At 45.9% G+C, this 23650-nt stretch overlaps 1 protein-coding gene across 9 annotated transcripts in view; it reads left to right on the top strand.

Annotated features, from left to right (window-relative positions):
* fgfr3 (fibroblast growth factor receptor 3) overlaps nucleotides 1-23650 on the top strand; it is a 63816-nt gene that overhangs the window by 26738 nt on the left and 13428 nt on the right. For 2 of the 9 annotated variants that reach the window (XM_010740731.3, XM_019260654.2), the window contains exons 4-9: nucleotides 555-620; nucleotides 8607-8776; nucleotides 16953-17076; nucleotides 17204-17394; nucleotides 22068-22212; nucleotides 22780-22955. In XM_010740731.3, the coding sequence (XP_010739033.2) occupies nucleotides 555-620; nucleotides 8607-8776; nucleotides 16953-17076; nucleotides 17204-17394; nucleotides 22068-22212; nucleotides 22780-22955 (872 nt within the window). Of the gene's footprint in view, nucleotides 1-554; nucleotides 621-8606; nucleotides 8777-16952; nucleotides 17077-17203; nucleotides 17395-20466; nucleotides 20612-22067; nucleotides 22213-22779; nucleotides 22962-23650 lie in introns of all 9 variants that reach the window. The other 7 variants (XM_019260658.2, XM_027274934.1, XM_027274932.1 and 4 more) reach the window with 7 other exon arrangements.

The following is a 23650-nucleotide window of genomic DNA, read 5'->3' as shown; positions in this document are numbered from 1 at the left end:
AGAATAATTAGACGCCATCTGAAACGCAAGCAACAGCTAGTGTGTGTTACACAGATAGGAAGAGTTGTTTTTGTGTGTGTGTGTGTGTGTGTGTGTGTGTGTGTGTGCTAATGACCCTCTAATTTTTAACGTCTGTGGAAATGTTTTGGTTGTAATATCTGAGCGAGCCACCACGCTTCAGAGAACTATAGACTCATTCATGAGTTTCTCAATGAGCAGAGTCACGTTTAATATGCATTCACGGACGTGTGTGTGTGTGTGTGTGTGTGTGTGTGTGTGTACATTTGTATAACCACACTTGTTTGTGAACACACACCATTTAAGCTCCATTGAGCGTTGAACATGCACGAGATTCCTGCTTTGTTTTTCCCTCTGTCGGCGTGCACGGAGCAGATCGTGCTCTTCAACCTTTCCAGATGAACTTTTTGTCTCATCTGATGTTGGAGAAGTTCAAATAGTGGAAAGAACAAAGACGTTTTATTCAAATGAGCTTGTCCAGGTGAATGAGCGCAGACGTAAAATAAGATTTGTTCATTTTGTCTTTTCTTCTTCAGATTCTCTGTCGTCTGGTGATGACGAAGATTATGACGAAGATCCAGAAGATGGAGGTAATGGAAATGGTGAATTCTTAATTACTTTTTTTTTTGTTTTGTCTAAGAAAGTCTTAAACTAAAAACTAATTAGTTATCTCACAAAGTTTTAAAGCGACAGAACTTTGATTTAAAATGAAAAGAAGGGTTGGAGACTCATACATCTGTACGTCGTATTTTTCACCACAAACCACCAAAGATGATGTTTCACTGACTGAAACTACGGCTGTGCCTTAAAGTCGGTTTCTAATTGTTACCTCTGTGCATGGAAATTTCAGCTCAGAAACACAAGCTGAGTTTCATTAAGGCTCTGTGAGCTACATCGTTAAGCTTAATGTGCAGCACCTGCTGCCACACACACACACACACACACACACACACACATACACGCAGCTTTACTTCATTTTTCTACGACTTTATTTCCAGTAGATTGAAAAAAGATGAAGGTGCTGAAACATCTCGTGTTATCTCCGTACGAGTGAGAAAAGATGCAAGAGGATCGATTCACTAAACGGATCTGTAGTTTAGTTTACTTCACATTTCATTTTAGGCTTTTATTAGAAACCATGATTATTAATTTTAAAGTACAAAACAATGAAATGTAACTTTTTTCTGATTATCTGACTGTAACTTTAATTTAGTTCATAGTTATAAAGCAGCATGATGCTCGCCTTGCTGACTGTCTGTTGCTAACCCTAAATTATTAGTGTGTGTTTGAGTGTTTGCTGTGATCTCGTCATTTATGTCAACAGTTAATCTGCTTTTTAGAACTTGGACTCATTTCACGTGTCATCGTGATGAAAGCCTTTGGCTGCAGAATTGCTCAGAAAGGAGTTTTTTTATTGGCACTTCCACGACTCTCGTTGGATTTATGCGGCTGATTAGAGTTTAATATCTGTAATTGGGATTTTGTGGCTCTTCTAAACGCTCGCTGTCTCGCTGTGCTCACATTAAAGCGTCTCCCCAGAGCACTAAACTAAACGCCGCTGTCGCACAGATCAAAAGCCGCTGGTTCTCCGGCAGGTAACACCCCGCTCGGCGGTGTGATGTGATGTGATGTGAGCTGCTTTGGCATTCGGGGGCTTGCCGAGTTCAGGTGCAGGTGAACAAAGAGCGGCGAGGGATGGCGTGCACGTTCACACGCTCTGTACTGTCAGGTAGCATCACTCCAGAGAGACAGAGAGCGTCTCCACCCCCTCGACGGGCTCTCGACCAGCCAGACGCCACACTGTGCTGCCTTTGTTGTACCGTGCAGAGAGGGAAGCAAACAGAGACAGATGAAAAAAAATAAGTAATGAAATGATGGAAATATGGTGAAAGGATGGGATGACGGGATAGAAGCAAAGCGAAGGAGACAATAGAGAGCCTGACGCAGAAACCTCCAGAAATATTTTGGATGCATGAATTTAACTTTATATTTCTGTTTGCATATGACTCACAATCCTTCAGAGAAGAAGAATTTGATTAGACGAGTCTTGACAGTGGAGCTGGAGCCGTCAGTGGGAAACTGAAAAAACGTGCCAGCAGTGTCAAAGAGTCCCAGTCCACCTTAACTGCCTCACAAAACTGGCGCCAGAAGCCAAATACAGAACAGCTTCAGTGATGGAGTGTCCAACTGAAATCAAAGTCCCTCATCGTCTCATACGTGTCCTCGGTCACCTTTAATGTTTCATCCAATCTAACGCTGATAGAGACACCTGTCTGTATAACACAATGCAGTTCATTAGCGCCACAGGCTGCAGCCTCCACGATGATCATCAGCTGAATGAAGCTCTCAGTCTGAACAAAGGCTGATTGTCAGCTTCATGCAGGCAGCTCAGTGCAGGTCTGTGTGTTGGATGGCATCAGTTTCAGCTCGGTGTCTGCAGCGTGTCCCCTGTTTCTACTATCAGATAAAACAGAACCTTAAAAAACAGGTTCAGGAGAGCTGCTGCATTTTCTTTATGTTAAATATTTCCTCAGTGTTACAGGAGGCAGGAAATACAAATGTGTGTTGTTGCTGATGACGGCGTGCAAAGGAAGCTCAGACTGCCACAAACAGTGAAGCTGCTGATTGGAACAAGAAGAATAAAGAGTTACAGATCAATCGTCCTGATTGATCCTCATCATATCACAGGGATATCTGTTAAAGTCTTTGTTTCAGTGCATTCTGCTCACCTTTGGATGTTGGAGGATTAAAAATGTAATCTGGCTTCATATTCGCACAGCTCTGCCTTTTTCTCTGAGGCTGCTGCTCTTATCAGAGAGATTAGACCAGGCTGTGAGAGTAACGCTGCACAAAGCTTCCTGTGGCTCTTTGTGCTCAGCTTAACACCTGCAATGTAAAACCTGAGTGTGTTTGAATGGAGCGGTTTCTAAACGCTCCAAAGTGGCTGCAGCTTACTCGCAGACATCCTGAATGCCAGTAAATAGCCTCAGACTGCCAGACTTAATCTCTGGATGTAAGTCTACCTCATGACATACGAGGCTCCGATTTCCTGGCCAAAAGCAGAGGGATTAGCCCAGAAACGTTAAACCCCATATCGCTGCTTAATGTCCGCTAAGCCACCGCTAATTAGCCGGGCTGCAGCAGGAAGGAGCCATGTGACGAGCCACACGGCGGCCAGACGGACGGTCCCTGTCGGTGAGCGGAAAGACGTCCACCTCCGCACGCAGGGAGGACGGTAATGGAGAGGAGGCAGTAATGAGGGAAAACATTTTTGCTGACTGACAACGAGAAAGAGGCGACGGCAGAGAGCGAGGAGAGAAAGATGGCACGGAGAAGAAGAGAAGATTTGAGGAGTTGAGTCACTCGGAGCTGTCGCCGAGGCTGCCAGCTGAAGTGATGCTGCTGGCCACAGCTGAGGGTTCTCAGAGGAGAGACAGACACACAGAGAGACAGACAGAGAGACAGAGAGACAGACAGACACACAGAGAGACAGACAGACAGACAGACAGACAGACAGACAGACAGACAGACAGACAGACAGACAGACAGACAGACAGACAGACAGGCTGCTGCAGTCATGAGCTCATTCTTCAGCAGCCTCCAGAACTCGCTCAGCTGTCTCCCAAGGCCTTCTGGGAAAAAAGGCAGAGCAGATAGACGCCTGCCCGACAGCCTCAGTAAATCCTGCGGAGACGCACAAATGATATTATCCAACAATTTGTGAGATTCACGCCAGATTTTAGTTTCAAGAAAGTCAGCAGCTGCGTGTGTGTGTGTGTGTGTGTGTTACCTCTGGATCTTTCCAGTTCACGTGTGAAAACCTCGAGCAGACGAAGGTTCAGCAGCCGGCCTTCACACGCATGACGCACTGTTAATGAGCAAACTGTGAGGTGGACACGTCTGCAGCACACAGGATGCAGAAAGTTCATAAATTCCATTTAAGTTGTGTGAGTTAAATTATAACGAAACAAGGAAACATTGGGGGGAAAGAATGGGAATATTTCCCATGAAATCTGGTCTGGGAAGGTGATGCAGAAATAAAGTGTAAGAATGGATCCTGAGAGCGATGATGGCCCCGCTCACGATTGGACGAACAAACATCTAAGAGTTTTTCTTCAGGTCACACCAGAAAATGAGCAACGTCATCCCTCATGAGAGAAACGAGTTCATCTGTTCTGACTTGAATTGTCCTGAAGTTCCTTTGACCTGAACATTTCATGTGGACCTGACAGAAGAGCAGATAAAAGGTCAGCGATGGAAGCACCGCCCGCCCTCACACGATGAGTGTGAGTTATTAGATTGGGTGTTTTTTGCAGCATGGAAAGCGGTGTACACACTCGGAGCTTGTGTGAAGTGAAAGGGCAGTGTGTGTGTGTGTGTGTGTGTGTGTGTGTGTGTGTGTGTGTGTCGGGGGGAGGAATGTTAACAGAGCCTAATCTGTGCTGTGCTGTGCTCCTGAGCTATGCAGCCTCCTTGTTTACCCTGGCAGGAGAGCAGAGAGCCGGACGCCGGGCCACGCTACGCTGCTCCGCGGCCGCCATTCCTCCGACTGTGTTTGCCTTGAGTCCCTGCAGGCCCTCCGGGGCAGCGTGCCTTCAAAGAGCCCCAGTGTAATCTGTAATGAAATCTGCCTGTGTGCTCGCAGGCGTCAGCGAGGGCAAATTATACAATTACACAATTAGACCTCCCCCTCCGCCTCCTCCTCCTTTTCCCCAGATCGGTGTCTGAGCGCTGAAGGGCCTTGTGCCGTGGCGATCGGCACCGCGGTGTGTCCTGCTCCAGCTAATTGCTGTTGCACTGAAGTCGGGCTGATACAGAGCCACCAGTCACGCTCCTCCGACCCGCAACACAGAGCCAGGAGTCAGAGGGAAAGTGAACAGAGAGCTGCAGGGGGGTGCTGCATGTTTTTATGTGTGTGGAACTCCTGTGACAGCAACGCCGAGTCCACAAACAAAGAAAATGCAATCACACTCAGACGGCACCAACCGCTGCCAAGGCTGCACAGTCCTCTTAACTTGTTATTCTAATAACAGAAAGCATTTAGAGCATTTTAATCTGCATCTGGATCTGCATCAAAACACACACAGTGGCAGACAATCATGGGATTGTGCCTGATTTTCCCTCCTTTGAGTAAGTGCAGTAGTTCATGAGAAAATACTGAAGCAAAAAAAAACTGAATGATTGGAAAAAAGAATTCTGGATCTCCACCAAAAAGTTTTTTCCACCAAATTTCCAATTTTGGGACAACAAACAGACAAACAGCTGCAGTGAGTGAAGCATCAGCTCCTCCTGATACCGAGCCTGAACACTGATTGCATCTCGTCCAACTTTCAAAGGGAAAGAAGGAAAATCAATCGGCTCTTTAAGCAGCAGCAGATGTTGCAAAGTGTGCAGAACTTATACGCAAACCTGAAATATGTACGCTGATCTTTGTCAATTCATTTGAGTTTGGATGCCGCTGCAGAGGATTAACGGTATTACCGGTAGCTGTAATCAAATCCCGTATGGAGAGACTGACCTCTGTCGGCGCTCAGCGTTCTCCGTCATGGAGTCTGTTATCGGACATAAACCAAACAAACAGCACAACACTCGAGTATTTTTAGGCTCCCGGAGAGATTCCCCTCCTCGGTTAACCCTCTGCGACTGACAGGTGGACATGATACTGCTGAGCTGAGACAGAAACCAGTTTCCACTACACTGACTGTATATCCATGCAGGGTAGGGTTATCTCAAGACCCCCCGTGTCCCTGTGGGGTTTGAGGGGTATCTGCTCCGGCCCCCTCCCCTCCCGGCTACTCGCCTCCTCCTAGAAAATCCCGCTCCCCTCCGCTGAGGAAATACCATCCAGCCAATTAGACACGGGATGGGATTCCTGTGTGTTGCTGAGCCCACGAGAGAGAGAGAGAGAAGGACTCACAGCTGAAATCCAAATATCGACTGCTGCAGTTTATTTTTTATTTTGATGCCACAAAATGTCTCAGCAAACACTCACATGTTCATGTTAGAAGCATCAGAAAGAAATCTCTTGTTGCACTATTATATAAATATAGATAAGAAGATCACGTCTGTATTAAGTAATAATCTATTTTCTAGATTTCTCATGTCCAGCTGTTGGTAGTGTTGTAGACGAGGTCCTCTCTGAAGAGCTGGAGGTCTTCAGGAGGTCTGTGAACGCCCCTGATCCCTGATTTCCATTTGCAGCTGAAACATTTTCTTGTTTCCATAATTACTTTTAGTTTTGATTGTTGCTTTTGTCCTTTCACCTTTAAGTTGGATTCCCTGAAACGTTCTCTGAGCCGTGATGTCTGGAAGCGGTTGGATGATTTTGGTTGTTCGGTTCAAAGCTGCCTCTTTAAAAAACAAGCGTGAAATGGTTCAAACAGACTGATTGACCTGGTGATGGTGTCTCTGCTGGGGTAGAAGATGAACAGGGTGGTCAGCAAAGGAACAGACAGAAGAAATGTGTGCACAGATTCACAGCACTGATGCTGATTTGACGGACAGATGATCTGGTGCAGAAAGCAGCAGTTAGCGTTTGGCCACTAAAGGTCACCTTAAAAACTCTAAAGTGTGTTTTTGGGACAAAACCATGGAGACGAGACGAGACGAGCACCACGGCCGTGCTGGATCCACACAGGCGTCTATTTTAGGTTAAGAAAACCGTGGCTGAAGGATCAGCAGCAGCAGGAAGGTGTTTTCAGGAGCAAGCAACAGGAGGAGGAGGAGGAGGAGGGAGGACCACACATCAGGACAGAGACTGTTTAAAAACTCAGTGTGTTCCTCTTTGACCGAGTGTGTGTGGCTGATTACGATGCCAAGAAAACAATGTGTTCAGACTCCTCGGAGAGTTGTCCCACACTGCGCCGAGTGTCGCTCAGACGGAGACACAGACGGAGACAAGTGATGAAATCTAACAGATATTTCCCTTTTAAGGTGGAGGCAGTGTGTGTGTGTGTGTGTGTGTGTGTGTGTGTGGTTGCACGTGGAGAGCGTTTGTCTTAGCGAGCTGGGGAGTCTCTAACTCAAGCAGGGAGCTGTGTTCAGCTGCTCCATTAGAGTTTGTAAACACACACACACACACACACACACACACACACACACACACACACACACACAGTTTATCGTCTGTTTGACAGAGTGAAGTAACGTTGGGTTTGTTTGCTTTCTAAGAAGATACGTCTGTGTCTTTCATCGCTGAGTCGCTCCCTCGATCTGGTTGTGATTACTCTGTGAAGCTGAAGCCAAAGTTTGATGACAGGAGCCAGAGAGATGTGTGTCAGGAATATATCACACACACACACACACACACACACACACACACACACATATGAAACAGATCAGAGACAATCACTGACAGGTGATATTTTACAGCATCACCTCTTTGACTGACATCTCACCTGGGTTTGTCCCGACGAGATAAAAACCTGTCCATGTGGTGCTCAAGGGTGAGACCTGAGTCTGATCGCACTCACACACACACACACACACACACACACACACACACACACACAAGCGCAGACATTGAGATGCTAATTAGCTCGTCTCTCTCTCTGCATTTAGAAAGTAAAAGAGACATCTGATGACCGGTCAGCCACCTCCCCAGCTTTTGTCCTGGAAAAAACACACACACACACACACACACACACACACACACACACACAGGCCTATAAAGAGAGTGAGCGAGCCATGCCTCAGTGCTCTCACCCAGCAGGAACAATAGGTCTCTCTTACTCGCTACACTCTCTTTGTCCTCCGTCTTCTCAATACAACTCAATAAATCGCCCTGACAGGTTTCCAAACTCAGGATCGGACGATTCAAATGAACTCCTGCATTGTTATCGAGGGGTGGAAGGAGATGATGAGCGTTGTTTGGTCCTCGTGACGCTTCACGCCCACATTTTGTGCCCTGTCAAACTGAGTTTTACGCCGTTTACGCATCCTGAACTTAACTGTATCTCTAAAGACAGAAGGGTTGGAGAAAGATGAGTGCAGGTACTGTGTGTTTATCAGAGCGGGGAAGGAGAGACCTCCACTTAAACCACAACCTCACATCTGTTCTGGCAAAGTAACATAACTCATCCAAGATGGACCAATTTGAAGACAGGGCAGAGGAGCAAGTTTCCCCGTCTGTGCCATCTTTTAGCAATTACCAAAACATGTAACAGAATTCCTGGAGGGTCTTAATCAAAACGTCTATGATCTAAGAATACACCAGAAAGGGGACAACTCAGGACTGGTCTGCCGGGATAAAAACACGCTTCATCTTGGCAGAATCAAGTCAGATTCCAGTTACAAAAATGTTTCAGACCTGACTCAAAAACATTCAAGGCTCAGGTTCTGGTCCGGTGATATCACATTTCCATTGAAAGGACTTTGACGTGGATTATCTCAAATCACTTGAAACTCGTCTCACATAGCTTGACTTGACTTGGAAGTCTCGAATAACTCAAAAGTTTTATATAAACGACTTGAGACTTGGGACCCTTCAGCTCTGTATACAACTATCCGTTAAATGTTCTATCCTAGTAAAGCACAGGCTTTGTTTGTCAGTGACTGACGCAACTCTATGTTTTGTGTTTCCCCAACAGAGGCTCCATTTTGGACCAGGCCTGACCGGATGGACAAGAAGCTCTTGGCCGTTCCAGCCGCCAACACTGTCAAATTCCGCTGTGCCGCTGCCGGAAACCCAATGCCGACTATCCACTGGCTGAAGAACGGCAAAGAGTTCAAGGGAGAACAGAGGATGGGAGGCATCAAGGTGAGGGAACTTCAAACATGTTAACACGGAAAGGTCACGAGAGCAGCGCTGTGAGTTTAAGATTTTAATCCGCATACCGGCTCCAAAAGAAATCTGCCTGGAAAAGGTGAAGCTCTGCCCTCGCGAGCTACCATCAAAGTGCCTTTTAGCAAGGCATCTTAATCCCCCGCTAGTCCAGCGGAGCTGCTGTGTGTCCGTCAGTAGATCAGCGTGAGTGTTGCGATGCTCCCTGGTGTGAATTTCTATAACTGGAGGAGTGTGAAGAAGAGTGTTGAAAGAGGGCTCATGCTCGCTGAATTTTCTCACGGTAAATAAAGGTCAGAAAATTCACCCCAGCAGGACTCGGGGCCACGCCGAGGTGACCGAAATAAATTTAGAGGGTCGAGCTACGTTGCTGAAAAGAGAGCGGTATAGAGATACATGCATGCTCGCGTGATAGCTCGGTGTTGACAGTAATGTGGTGCAGCAAACAGCTGTTGGACTCAGTTTTGTCATCGGATTCGCTCTAAACACTGAGCTCTCATGTGGAATGGCACTGCTTAAAGTAACAGAGCTTGGTTTACTCTTGTGTTCCTTTAATGGCCCTGAGCTGCAGGATTAAAAGACAAACTCGGTGTGGTAAGAAGATCGGAATTCAAACAGTCAAAACGTGTGTTTTGCTTGAAAATAAACTCAAACTTAATGACATATAAATCCTCAAATTTTGCCCAGAGATGTAAATTCTTCCAGGGTCGCTCTGCACTGTGTCTTATTCTCCTCACACACACGCTGCCTTAATATGTTCGCACAGTTTAAAAGCAAAGCATCGACTCCAATTCACATTTTCAAAACTGAACTGTTGTGTGTCAATGAGAGCGACCCTGACACGGCACTTTAAAACTCAACGCAGAGCAACTTTACAGGAAAAAAGCAATTAAGGTCTGATTCGTTCCTCTGACTTAAAGGTCAGTGTTTCTCCGTATTCATATCAGGATCTAATGAAAACACAAAAAATAGATTAAACATGATATTAAGCAACAAATCCAGCTTCGTATACAACAACTTGTAATAAAACATTACATTCACGTCGCTGCAGGAACTCCTGCAGAGACAGTTAACATGGCGGCGGTCATTGAAATGGTTTTCTGAAATTGCATCTTTAAAGTCGGGCAGAGTAAACATGTGTCGGGCGTCGTAGCGAGGCAATGAGAGACGCTTTCTCCCCAGTGGAGCTTTGGCATTTAAAGAGTTAAATGTAATGAGATCCCGCAGCTATTAACAGTTTACAAAGATCTCCAACATCTGCTCCCAGCAGACCAACAGCAGTTGTCTCCCTCCCTCTGTCCCCACTCTCTCTCTCACACACACACACACACACACACACACACACACACACACACACACACACACAGATTCACACACACCTGTCACCAGCACTCAGGACACTGAAGTGGCTCCCTGACAGCAACTTTTAGCGTGTTTGCTGATTGTAAAGTTTGCGGTCCCAGACTGACCGGTCCGAGCACTTCAGCAGTTTATTCCATCTGTTCACCGAGTCTCGGACTTCGAAATCCCCCCTTTGTGTCTCTTTTCTGAAGAAACAGATTCAGAGCACAGCAGAGTCTTTATGCTGCGAGGCGGCGTTCAGATATCGGACCTGTGCAGTGTTTACCGCTGTGTTTATTTCCCTCTGCAGCCGTAGACATTTTGTACGCTCCCCTGCTTTAACACATGCTCCTCCGGGATGTTAAACGTATAATTAGAGAGCGACATGTATAGCTGAGTATCCATAGTAAGCCTCTTACAGCGTATGTGAGGTCCAGTTGGCCTTGTACTGTGTTGTGTCAGTGTGAGCTGTGACATTAGAAGTTGTCAGCAAGCCACTAAGATGAATTCCTGTACATTTTCCGCTCTGTATAGCTCAGCGGGTCAGACTTGGCACCGACCATTGCCTTGGGTGTAGTTACCACCGTGGCCACCCAAGTATTGGAACTCATGGTCCAACTCAAGTGTCTCAACCAAACAGGACATTGCTCACATATATTTGCGGTGCTGACTGTCAGAGATCGGTTCATTAAGAAACAACTTTATCTTGTTGTTCACCGCGTCCCTCATCTCGTCCTGCAGAACTGAGCTCACCTTCAGTTAACCGGGCTTTATAGAACTTCAAATGTTCCTGCCAAAGATGATTTTGGTGCACTTCTAATATTGCTGAGTTATTAAGACATCCCACAAACTACATTAAAAATGTCAGAATACAAGTTTGTGTTAAAGCAGGCGCCCGGGCAGTTTAATCAGATGGAGATGTAACAGTGGAGGTGTCGGTCATTGAGACGTTTCCCTCTGTGTCTTCATCGAGGTGTCTTCACGTCCCTCCCTCCTGTTTTTTAAAATCCAGTTAGCCGATCACCATGTGGCCGCTGATGACCGTGAGGGAGGTGAACGGAGAGGTCATCCTCTAAAGAATCAGGCTGCTGGGTGACAGACAAGCCTCTGACACGGCCCGGCTTCAGGGGGAGGTCAGGGTTAACAGTGTCACCCCCGTCCTAATGTCAGAACCTCTGCTAACCCCACCACCACCACCACCACCCTGCACACTGGCTGGGCACAGTGACTCATTTTGCTCTGAAAGATATTTGCACAGTCACATTATCTTTAATAAAATTGAGTGATGTGCCTAATGCCATTATGTCATCACCTAAATTTTAACGTGGTTTTCCTTCACAGCCTCATTTTTCTTCCACACGTTCTCTGTTGTCTGCTGAGGTCACCTGTCAGATGGATGCGTCCTTTGTCTCTGTTGTCTTTGTTTCTTTCAGTCACGGTGGAAAATGCTGCTCATGCTAACTACCGTCTTATTTTAGAAACTCTTTCTAAGCCGCGTCACGATATTCGACTCATCGGTTAAGACTCAGTCGTCAAACTTTGACGATTCAAACTTTGATTGAATCGTCATTGTGTCAGACACGTCACAGACACAAAGCAGCAATCTGTTGTCAGCGCAGACATTCAGTCCCTGCGTGTCACAGCCCTCATCAGTCCACCATCACATCTGCATGTGATGAGTTCATCTAGCAGGGTTAGGGGTGGATGGGGCGGCGGGTCGGGGGGCACCCTGAGTCCTGACAGCCTGACAATGGCCTTCGAAAGACTCTATTCCACCAACAGGGTCCTCAAGGTGAAGCCGTCTTCCTCTCGCAGCCGTACTGAAATGACCCGATCACTTTTGATTTGACAGCCGTGGTTAATTTCCTAGCTGTGTCTTATTTTTTTTAAGCAGTTTTGTCACACGCTTCTCCAGAGTGCACATGTGGCTGTAAACTGTGACCTGCTGACGGATCCATGCTGATCAGCACAATGGAGTCCACTCCGCTCGGCACTGCATACCAGCACGTTTGTCATTTACTCCGAGCACCTTCAGATCTGCGCTCGTATGAGAGGAAGTTACTGTCTGAACGGACCATTAGGGTCCATTACCTGCCTGCAAAAATACCTGCTGTCCTCACCCCGGAGTGGTTCAAAGTGTCCTTTCTGAGGATGCACTGTGTCCCTTCTTTGTTCCTTAAAGATTTGCAGTGTCAGCTTCTATACAGCCTGAAGTCACACTCACCAAAATGTGAAGATATATATGTATCGAGAGAGTCTCATCAGGTTCACTTGAAATGTGACAAAGCTCACAGGCAGATTGGTCCCCCTGTTCCTGTCTGCTCCTATTTTAAACCTGAATGTGACACCGTATCAGACTTTTCACAGTGTTGTGAGAGTAATTTGTCCTGCGATCGTCTCAATGGACACAAAACCTTCTTCAGTTTCTGAAGCTGACAGTATAATCACGGATAAATGTGCTTTTTGTTTAAGTCGTGGTGGTGTTAATGTCAGCGAGGAAGGAGAGCTGCACACACAAAGATGCTGCACGGCAGAATAAAGACACTGTCATACATGACAGGTCCAATGATTATGATGCTTTTATTGTTTAATTATTTTCAGATCCAAAAAATGTCTTTTATTCAGGATGAGCATGTTTTGGTGCTTTGTCTCCTAGAAGTTGTTGTCACTCTTATTTTCAGTTGAGAGTTTTCAGTGATTTTTTTTGGAAGTAACGTGTTTCTAGGAAAGGTTTACTCGTTATGCAGCTAAATAAATCAGCACCAAATATTCTTTGTGTAATTATCACGTCAGGCCACAGGCATACGTAGTCGTACACCATCCTCTTAGTGTATTTCTTCCCATGAGCACACTGGAGGTTGTTTAGACCTTCACTTCTATCTCACAGGCACTTTGTAAGTCCATTGAAATGCACCACAGAGAACTAAACACTACGTTTGTTGAAACTAAATGAAACGGTAAATAGGATGTGTGGCTCATTTGTAAAATGGAAAATAAAATTCCAGCAGGGCGACGTGCCGGAGCATTGTGCGCCTTCCCAGACAACTGTGGCCGCTCGGAGCCTCCTTCCATTATGGAGGGGCAGGGCCTAAAGGTCAGAGTTCACTCCTCTATTGAGCCATCAGATGGAGGTGGGGAGAGGTGGGCGTGCCGGCAGCCTATTGAGTCCTTGACAGCCAAAGCCAATGCTGTTGTATGCTGCCACATATGGCGGAAGGGTTTTTATTGTGTTCATGCTAAACCGCGGCGGCACAAGCGAGACAAAAGTTGACAATGTAATTATTGTGTTTGATTCCGTCCAGGTCGCTCAGCGCTTAACTGATTTTTCAATCCGTGTTCTGAAGCGTTTCCAAGGCAGGGCTCTTAAACTGGCTCCACACTGTTACTTTTTAAGACTTTAAGCACTTTAAATCCTTGTTTTTCCAATCCAGATTTTAACACAGCCCGGATTGTGAGTCTCCGTAGGCCGCGTAGGAATTCCTACACTTTGCAAAGATTATTTTTGGACTCCTTTTTCATTTTAGACCTGACACGGTCATTCACTTGTCTCCCCTGTCGTTTTATCCAAATACATACTGATATCTAAAGACAGATTATCTTGTTTATTTGGTTTTCTTACCCATTTTCCACTTCCAATTTTCTTCTCCTCTGGGTTGGTGCAGCGGCGTGTAGAGCCAAACTCAGGCAACAGACCTACAAACTTTGCCAGCTTTAATAGCGAGAGCCCTCAGGACTGCTTCTATCTGCTTCCGCTTTCTCTGTGGGTCAAATTAGACGGTAGCACAGATCCGGGCCACTGGTCCGCTCTGACACAGTCATAAATTCTGGTAACTGGCCCCGCTGGTTCTGACAGGGCTATTTTGCGAGGTGAAGACGGAGGGTTTGGACTATAAAGGGAGCAGAGCTTCCTGTGTTTTCTCAGACAACTGCTGCACTGCAAAAAATGTCTGCGTCGTTATGAGCCATTTAAGCTGGCGGTGGAGTCGTGAATTCTTGTTTTGATTAAAATAAAGTGAAGAATCTGCCAGCATGGTGAGGTAACTTCAATGTTTTCCATGGCAGGCTCTGCAAGGCGAGCTAAAATATTAAATATCTTAAAATAAGACAGATAAGTTTGTTGGTGTCGAGATATTTCTCACACAAAACACAGAATTCAATAAAAATCCTGAACTCCTCCTCATTTCTTTTTCCTCTGTGTTGCTTTAATGTCTCACTTTTTGCAGTGTGAGACTGCATGTCCATTCCCATGGCTTGTGCCCTTCTGTAGGTCCACAGCCAAAGCCCTAAAACCTTTAAAGCCTCGTATGACTCTAACGTAAGCTCCTTAATAATTTAATTCTGTTTGGAATCTGGCGTGATTGGAATGGATGGGATTATCACGTTTGGGGACTAATGCTGCAGGTTCAACAGGGGTTAGGCAGTGTAACATGGTAATAAAAGCAAGTGGCATGTATGGAGAAAATAATTAAATGTGCCAAAAGGGAAGGACGGAGGGGAGTTCAAGTAGAAATGTCAGTCAAAGGTCATTATTACCACAAATGATTAACTTTTAGCATTTCACACTGAGCGTGTGTTGCATTTGAAAATTGCCTTTCTCTAACAGTTAACACTTTAAGCAGCTGTAGCAAGGTGGCAAGTCGTCTTTTTTCATTTTGCTCTGAAATGGGTCAAAGTAAGAAGATCCAAAGTATACTGTGTTTCCGAGAAGCTCTTATTTTGAAGATTTCCCCTTTTCCGACTTCCCCTACAGTGAACACCGTGGACTGGTGAAATACTCAGAATGTGGAGATAAAACCTGGGTTATAAATCTTGTATCTCCAGTTTTTTGGGGGGATTTTCATGCTGTCAGATTAAATTAAAGGATTACATGCCACTCCACAGATTGTGTCAAACATTTGTGTTTTATTGAGCTGAAGCTAAGCCCCGAGTGGCAACGTGCAAGACTTTTTCCTTGACGGCAGCCATGGCTGCCCGAAGCTGAATGTGAAAACCAGAACGTGCACGGTAACTCCAGCTGTCAGATAAATGCAGAGGGGTCAAAAGTACAAGTGAAGCCTGCGTCCAAAATGAAAGTACTTCAAAGCAGCAGTACTTAGAAGCTACTTTTGAGGCTTTGAGTTGTTATGAAATGAAGACCTGAATAAGACTCTGATCGCAGTTTCTGTTGGTGGTCTTGGCCTCGTCTGTGCATCAGCTTCAGCTCTTATTTTACCACCTTTTAGCTTCCCTCCCCATGCATCGCTGTGTTTTTTTCATCCCCCTCCTCCCAGCCTCCTCTTTGGGCTCAGCGACCGCAGCAGAAGGCGTCACTCATCTGCTCATGAGAGCAGCCATTGACTTCAGTTTGACTCCTCGGCTCTGAGAGGGGGTAGACGGGGTGGAGCCAGCCAGCTCTGAAAAACCATTTGCCAGCGTCGAGCGGGCTGCCTGGTCTATGTTACCACGCAACTGCAAAAAGCACACACAGGCATAATATTTACACTGCTACATTATTTTCCGCATGCACCTCCAAGAGGGGAGAGAGTGGAGGAGTGTAAACTGTAAGACAGAAGGAGAAGAAGGAGGGAGGAGAGTATCTGCCATTCTATACGTCCTGTGAATGGCTGGCACGCTCGGCTGATCGCGTGGGGTTAAACGTTTGTGAAAACACTAAGCGCTCTCTGGGTCGACACATTTTCCTACGCAGGTGATGTTAAGTGTTCCACCCTGAAAAGCCTCTTTGTTGACATCACTCACTCCCATCTTTAGTAAGTCTGACCTCCTTCACTTCACTCCATGCATGTCGCACGGCGGCAGCAGCGGCGGCGGAGGCGGAGGCATCTGCGCCGCATGTTTCCACTTACTGCGGAGGTCGTCCCCCGTTGGCCCGTGGAGACTCTGCCTATCGATGCGTAGCAGGTTCTCTGTTCTCGCCTCGCTGTGCTGGGCTGCTCGCTCAGCCTCTGGGCAGCTTCTGAATCTGTCAAGTTAGTATCTGTCTGCTGCTGCTGCCATGCAGCCACACCTGCTTTGAATTACTACGCAAAATTTACCCTTCGACTCTCCAGGGATGGATTGCTCTTGACTGGCAGAGTGGAACCAATTTCAGAGGTGCAAAAAAGAAAAATCTGCCTGCTCTCTCTGCAGAGACTTTACTGAGCGCTCTCTTATGAAAATGATCCCATATGAAATGTTCTGTGTATCATTACTTCAATTAGTTGAACTGATTGCTCAAACATTTTGGGCTTTGTGGCATTCTGTTTTTAATCCCCTTGCCATCATTGTTTAGCAATTCGTTAAGCAATCACGCGTCTTGAGAATTATTAGGCATGTCTCATTTCTTCCTGTCATCTTCAGTGTAAAAACATCTCGTATAAAATATGACCCCAGAGCCTGCACCAGACGACTAATCCGACCGCTGTGGGCATGAAGAACTGTTTCCCGTCAAGGCATTCACATTGTTTTCTGCTAATCACATCTGCTCTGCATCAACCGGCGTGCGATTAATAAAAGGAGGTTTAAAGTTAGAAATGTTTGCACCTCGGTAAACACGTGCTGCACACGGCAGCGCTCTTGTTCACCAGCCTGGACGCTCTGTGATGTGTTACACCAGAGGATATGAAAGCAGCTGGAGGGGACAGACGAGAGGACTTCTTTGTTAGTGAGGCGTCTGCTTTGCTTCCAAAATGTTCTTAAAGTGCGATATGAAACATATACTTGACTTCACTCTGCGTCTTATCATTGAGTGACGTCTGTCAGGCTCCAAACTCAACCTGAGATTTCTTCAAACAGATTTCCTGAATATTCTCTCTGCTCTCTTTCCTCCCTCCAGCTGAGACACCAGCAGTGGAGTCTGGTGATGGAGAGCGCCGTGCCGTCAGACCGGGGAAACTACACCTGCGTGGTGCAGAACAAGTATGGCGCCATCACCCACACGTACCAGCTGGATGTGCTCGGTAAACGATGAATTCATTAACGCTCACAAGCGGTTGAAAAAAATAAAACCACAAGACTTGTTGATGGAACATTTTTGAAGCTCACGTCCACGTTGTCGTGCGGTTGACCACGTGTTTTCTCCTCTAGAGCGTTCCCCTCACAGGCCCATCCTCCAGGCGGGGCTGCCGGCCAATCAGACGGTGGTGGTGGGCAGTGACGTGGAGTTCCACTGTAAGGTGTACAGCGACGCCCAGCCGCACATCCAGTGGCTCAAACACATCGAGGTCAACGGCAGCCGCTACAGCCCCGACGGCGTTCCCTACGTCAACATCCTGAAGGTGGGTCTGGGGCCCGACGCTCTAATGAGCTCAAGCCTGGAGTCGACTTCAACCTGTGATAATTTCACTCATAATTAATCTCCCCTAAATGTATTGTTTAATGAGTTTTTACAGTAGGTGGGTCTGCAGGGCCCGCGGGCTCTTTTCACTGCGGCGTGTAATTGACGAGCTCGTTCCTCGAACACTACACCTTCATTACGGAAAAGAAAAGCTTCACCTGCACTTTCCTACATGCTGCAGCTTATATAAATACACACTCATTAAGCAAATAATATCAGTGTGAATTACATCCGGGCTTTCTGGTCTTATATGTGACACCTGTGCTGCTGCTGAGATGAAGCATTTTCTTAATTCTAGCGTGGCGAAGGTAGATTAAAGTCAATTAAATCATAATTAAAGGTGGATCTTTGTCTTTCCTTCCTTCACTTCCAGACAACAGGTTTGTGTTGTCCATGATCCAAAATACCAACAGTATAAATCACTTGCCAACCTAAATGTATTCATATTGTTCTGATAATGATAATCAGACCAGTCAGGCAGCAGCCCAGTGTCTTTAGCTGGTCCTGCTGGAAGCACACGCCCGGATTATTCCATCGAGGTCACACCTTCCAGGCTTATTGCTGAAGCTACTTTTAGAATCGCCGAGCGTTTTTTCATTTGGCTCCACGTTGTTTTCTCTATCAACAATCTGTACATGCAGGACCAAACACGAGGCTGATCTCATCAGTTATTGGGCGGCATGCGTATATATATATATATATATTCCTCCCTGAACTTTATTTATTGAACTTTCACACCAATAACAGATGATAACGATAAGAAGGGACGGCTTCATTTTGCTTTCTGAGAGATAAGAAGAGCAAATAAACAAAAACAGGTATATGAGATAGCAGCACCCTGACGAACACATAAATCCACCTTAAAGGTCGTATTTTAGACACCTGCTTAAATCGATGATGTGCTTTGTTTCTGTCTCGCCTGGCTGGAATGAACTCTCAGAGTCCACCTGACTTGGCTCTCCCGTGTTGCGTGTGTTTGTCCTGTGTCATGTGGTCGCTCTTTAAAAGGCATTTCTCAATCACAGAGACTCCCTCATGAAATAACGGTTAAATAAGAGCAGCGGGAAGGCGTCAGACAGTGTTAAAGAGAAACTCCTGGAGGTGTCACCGTCTCCCCGTGCTGCGTTGGCGTTCAGGAATAGAGAATATAGAAATCATTCCTCGCCGAGGAGGACAACACCCTGAACCCACTGTGAGGCGTGTTTTTTTATTTGGAGTGAAGAGAGGAAGACTCCCATCCAAAGCACCGAGAAGGCCTGTTTGCTTTCTTATTTGGCCTCTCCCTTTTCTCTTTTTTCTGCCTCTAGAGAGAGCGAGGGAATAAAACAAACATCTGGTTTGGACTAAGTTAACTGCCGCGGTGGCGGCAACGCAGGGAGAGAGACGGGCTCTGTTAACCGCCGCTGCCGTCAGATGTGCTGCGTCGCGTGGTTTGAGGAGGAGGAGGAGAGAGGAAAGAGAGGGAAGAGGCACCCAAAAAAGCCATGGAAAAAATGAGTGGAGGAACACAAGGAAGGGCAAAGTCAGCAGGGAGAGAGAGAGAGAGAATGTGTGACAGAGTGGTGGGTAAAGATGGAGGGCGAGAGACTTAGAGAATGAGTGGGAGGGGGAGCGAGGGAGGCAGAAGGAAGAAATAAGAGGTGAAACTGAAACAAGAGACGAGAGAGAAAGAGAGTGACAGGAGACAGAAAAAGTATTTTCAGACGTGGAATCTGCAACATCGCCGGGTTCATCTGTTCCTTAAAGTGATTCACGCTTTTATTTCTACGTTATTCAGCAAAGAAATAAAGATATGAAGGTGGAGCAGCGTCCTCAGGCTCTTACTTCAGTCAGTGAAGCCTTAATTAATGAACCTGCAGGAGGGACGCTCATCACCCGGCGTCTGATCAGTTCTAATCATTTATTAAATTAAAAAATAGAAGAATACATTCATACTGTGAACAGCTGGCATGAAAGTTCAGACTGATGATTATTGTTGAGAAGACTGACACTGCTGTGATCTGCTCTTAGCTTAGCATAAAGACTGGAAGCAGAGGGAACAGCTAGCCTAGCTCTTTGTGAAGTAACAAAACAAAGCTGATTCATTACGCCGACTCAGACAGACACGAAACTTTATTTTCTGTGTCCTAGTTAAATAAAACAATGGATTTATGATCTAATATCTCCCTCGGTTCATTTAACCTTTTGCGTGCCGTAGCCTTCACTTGCATTAAACTGATCTGGAGTCAGAGAACGAGAGGACACGCAAAGAGAAAGAGGGGTAAGATGGAGAGATGAAGAGAAAGAGGAGAAAGACAGGCCAACCGAAGAGAGCGAGAGGGGGGGAGAAGCAGCCTGTAAGCCCAGACCGCGGCTCCATGCTCTATTTTCGACTACCACATAATTGAAACAGTATTTACTGAGATGTGTGTGTGCCTCTCTCTGGCCCCACCACAGTTCATTCAGACTCTGCGACATCTCATGTGTGGCATATACTGCAGGAGTTAAATACAGCTGTGGGTGGGAGGTGGGGGGGTCATGCAGGATTTTCTTTTTCTTGCCTGAATCGCTCTTTTGATGCCTGGAAAAAAAAAAAAGTTAACGATGAGCGACTCGCCCCGGCGTGAGAGGGGAGGGAGGCGGCGTCTGGAGCCGGGCCCTGGATGTTCATTAAGCAATCATAAAACATGATATGTTTTCTCCTTTATGCGCTTTGCACGTTTAATTATTCATCGGCAGTTTCTCTGCTGGAGAGCCTGTCACGAGCGGTGTGTGTGTGTCTGTGCACACACTGATTGACACACTGTAATGGCTTTAATCTCCCATCAGACAGCCTGTGTTACTGTGTGTGTTTGCAATATTAAAGCTTTGCCGTTGTAATGCTTTAAAGCTCATATGTAAAAGCTCTCAACGCAACAAACTGCACTGAATGCTTACTGGAAACACAAACCGTGTGTGTGTCTGCTCGCAGTGTGTGTGAGTGTGTGTCCTCGCTGTAAAGGCCTCACTGTGCCTCTCAACTTTCCCTTCACAGAGTGTTGTCAGTAAACACACTGAGGCCAGCAGTAAGTTGAAACTGTCCAACGTGACAGAGAAAGACGCTGGGAAGTACTGGTGTCGAGCCTCCAACTTTGTAGGCAAGTCGGAAAACGCTTTCTGGCTTAAGGTGCACAGAGCAGGTAAATCCTGAGTCAGGGCCACACCTGATCCTCTGCCACGCCTCCTCCTGCTCCTCTTGGTTTCACTTTGGTTTGATTGGCTCACTGGCTTGCTAATAGGTCAAACGCACACACACACACACACACACACACACACACACACACACACACCCATCCCTTGGCTTGGATTTAAATGCTCACATTCTGTTCATCCATTTTAACGCCCGGTGCCACTTTGTCTTCCTTCCCGATCGATAACAAACACAATTTCACACCTTCAATTACTGCAACGACTTCTGAGATCTCACCCTCACTCTCCCACAAACCACCTTCACACACACACACACACACACACACACACACACACACACATATAAAAGCCCACATATACCCCCCACCGATCAAATAATGCCTCACACACACACAGACCGGTATTGATTTCCCTGGGAGTGCATTCTCCAGCTGTATTAATGTTCTTTTATATGAAAGCATGCAGCAGGACTCTGATTCATGGCTGGTCTGGATGTCACTGTTCATTACTGAGGCCTGGGGAAAGAGAGTACGCCACCCCCACCCCCGCCAAGCCACATCAGACAGCGGGTTTGAAACAAACTCCCCCACTGGTCATCACACCGACCATTAGTCAAAGGCGAAAAGCCACAACTGCAGCGATGTCCCTTTTTAAGTAATTTCAAAATTATACATATATGTAACCACAAATCTCAGCAGTGTATAAATCTTGTCTTTATGATGTACTTCTTAAATTCTATCTTGGTTTAGGGAACTAATATCTTCATGTGGATTCTACAACAAGGGGAAAAGATTTTTACAAACAAGTTTATTTTAGAAAAGCAGCGGCTCCCTAACGGATCCTTGAGGCACACCGAAAATATAAAAGCAGCTTTCTGTCAAGACATACGGCCACGAAACATTTGAAAACATGCCACGCTCCACATGAAGCTCAAAGATGAGAATGTTTGAGAGGATCGCTCGTGAAGGTGAAGGTGAAGGGATCGGCTTTGCTTTTATCAGGTAAACTTTACGCTGGTTTAATTTAAACGTGTCGTAGAAGCAACCTGAAAAAATGCCACTGCAAAAACTTATTTTCATCTTATCAAATCATTTTTGTCCCTCAGAGAGCTCAAAGAATCTGATTTTAATACAGTTGGTCTTTTTTTTTTGAGACTTTGAGAACATAACAGGTCAAACTGAGATAAGAAATAATTCTTTGCAGTGTGAAAAGTTTCTGGGTTGTGTGTTTTTAGATTAAACCGGCGAGCTTCTTTCACAGCGTGGTGAAGGTGCTGCTTGGGTGTTTCCAGGTGTTGGTGAATAAAACCAGAGCTCACTCCTGTCCTTTCCTTCAGGGTACATTTGGTGTTTCCTCTAAGAAGCTTTGGGATCACAATATCTCTTCTCTCTCTCTCTCTCTCTCTTTCCTCCCTCCTCCATCTCATCCCCTTCTCATCCTCCACAGACGGCTGGTATTAACACTACAGATAAGGAGCTAGAGGTTCTCTTCTTGACCAATGTGTCTTTTGAGGATGCGGGCGAGTACACTTGTCTGGCAGGGAACTCTATCGGCTATACTTACCACTCTGCCTGGCTGACGGTGCTTCCAGGTATATTCCTCTTCTCTCTGTGGGTCTCTGGACTCTCATCGTCCTTTTCTTCCCCCTCAGATGTCATCACACTCCATGAAACCATGATTGCCACTGTTCTGTCATGTTTTGCTCTGCAGCACGATCTTTGCCGTTCATTTTTAAACCTAATTATCGTACATTATCGTAGATTGCTACTTGTTAACACGTTTTAAGTGCGCGGCGGCGCTGTTATCACCCCTTTAATTGGACGAACCAAACATGCAATCCAGCCTGCATCGAAAGACACTTTTTAATCAGAGCAGATCGTCTGTTTCAAATGTCTCAAGGCTACGAAGCAATTTAAAGATGTTTCTGTGTGTTAGGTGTTCAACACAATAATTACCTCCCTGGGGAGAAGCATGTCACAGGTGCAATTACCTGCTGCAGGATAAAACTGCGTTCTGTTTTGATTCATAGATGTTCTTCAGAAAACTGCTACGTGCTACTGAGCAAAGCAATATTTCATTTTAATTATTTAGAAAAAATCATTCTTTTAATATGTTGTTGTCTCATGTCTCATGTTTTCTGACCGCCTCCTCCTTAAAGCAGTGAGCCCGGAGAAGGAGGACTACTATGCTGACATCCTGATCTACGTGACCGGCTGCGTGCTCTTCATCCTCGCCGTGGTCATCGTCGTCCTCTGCCGCATGAGGATGACCACGCAGAAGACACTGCCGACGCCGCCCGTGCAGAAACTGTCAAAGTTCCCCCTCAAGAGACAGGTAACAGAAAGTAGATACAAGATTCGTATAAACACTTTCCCCCCTTTCCTTTCTCTGTCTGTCTGTTTAGTTTAGCTTTTAGTGCACGGATAATAATTCTGATCCAACGTGTTGAAGTCGTGTCACTGTGTTTTTTTCCTATAAAACTGTGTTGGAAAAAGCGAAGGCACTGAGGTACTTCTGTCAGTGTTTCTTAATTCATCAACATTTCAGTGAACTCACTTGGCTTCATCAGGAGGTTTTGGAGACATTACAGGTTGTTGAGAGTCCTGGAATTCCTGGAAAACCTTTAAATTTCCAGCAAGTATTCCAGACGCACATCCCAGAGTTGGGAAAAATCATAAATTATCAGAAACATATCAGGAACTTGTTCAACACTTTGATTGCAGCAGTTTTCAGCAGAATTTTGACTCTTTCTGAAAAACAACCTTCAACAGTTGAGGATGGAGAAATATTATTAACTGGAGGAAGTACCATGAATTAGTTATGGAGAGTCATGGAAAAATGGTGCAGTTTTTCTGCGTCAGTGCCACGATGAGAAAGAACTCACGCGAGCTAAGAGAGACGTTACTGTGCGCCTATCTGCCGTGCATCTCGTCCTGCTGTTTGGATGACGCTGTGCGGACGCTGGAAGGCATCACACTGGTGACATGTGTTCACATTTATCTTGGAGCACAGTCAGTGCAGGGATATTT

The sequence above is a fragment of the Larimichthys crocea genome, chromosome XXIV, assembly GCF_000972845.2.
Source record: "Larimichthys crocea isolate SSNF chromosome XXIV, L_crocea_2.0, whole genome shotgun sequence".
NCBI lineage: Eukaryota > Metazoa > Chordata > Actinopteri > Sciaenidae > Larimichthys > Larimichthys crocea.
The sequence above is the reverse complement of the archived record's forward strand: the minus strand, read 5'-3'. Positions and strand labels throughout refer to the sequence as shown.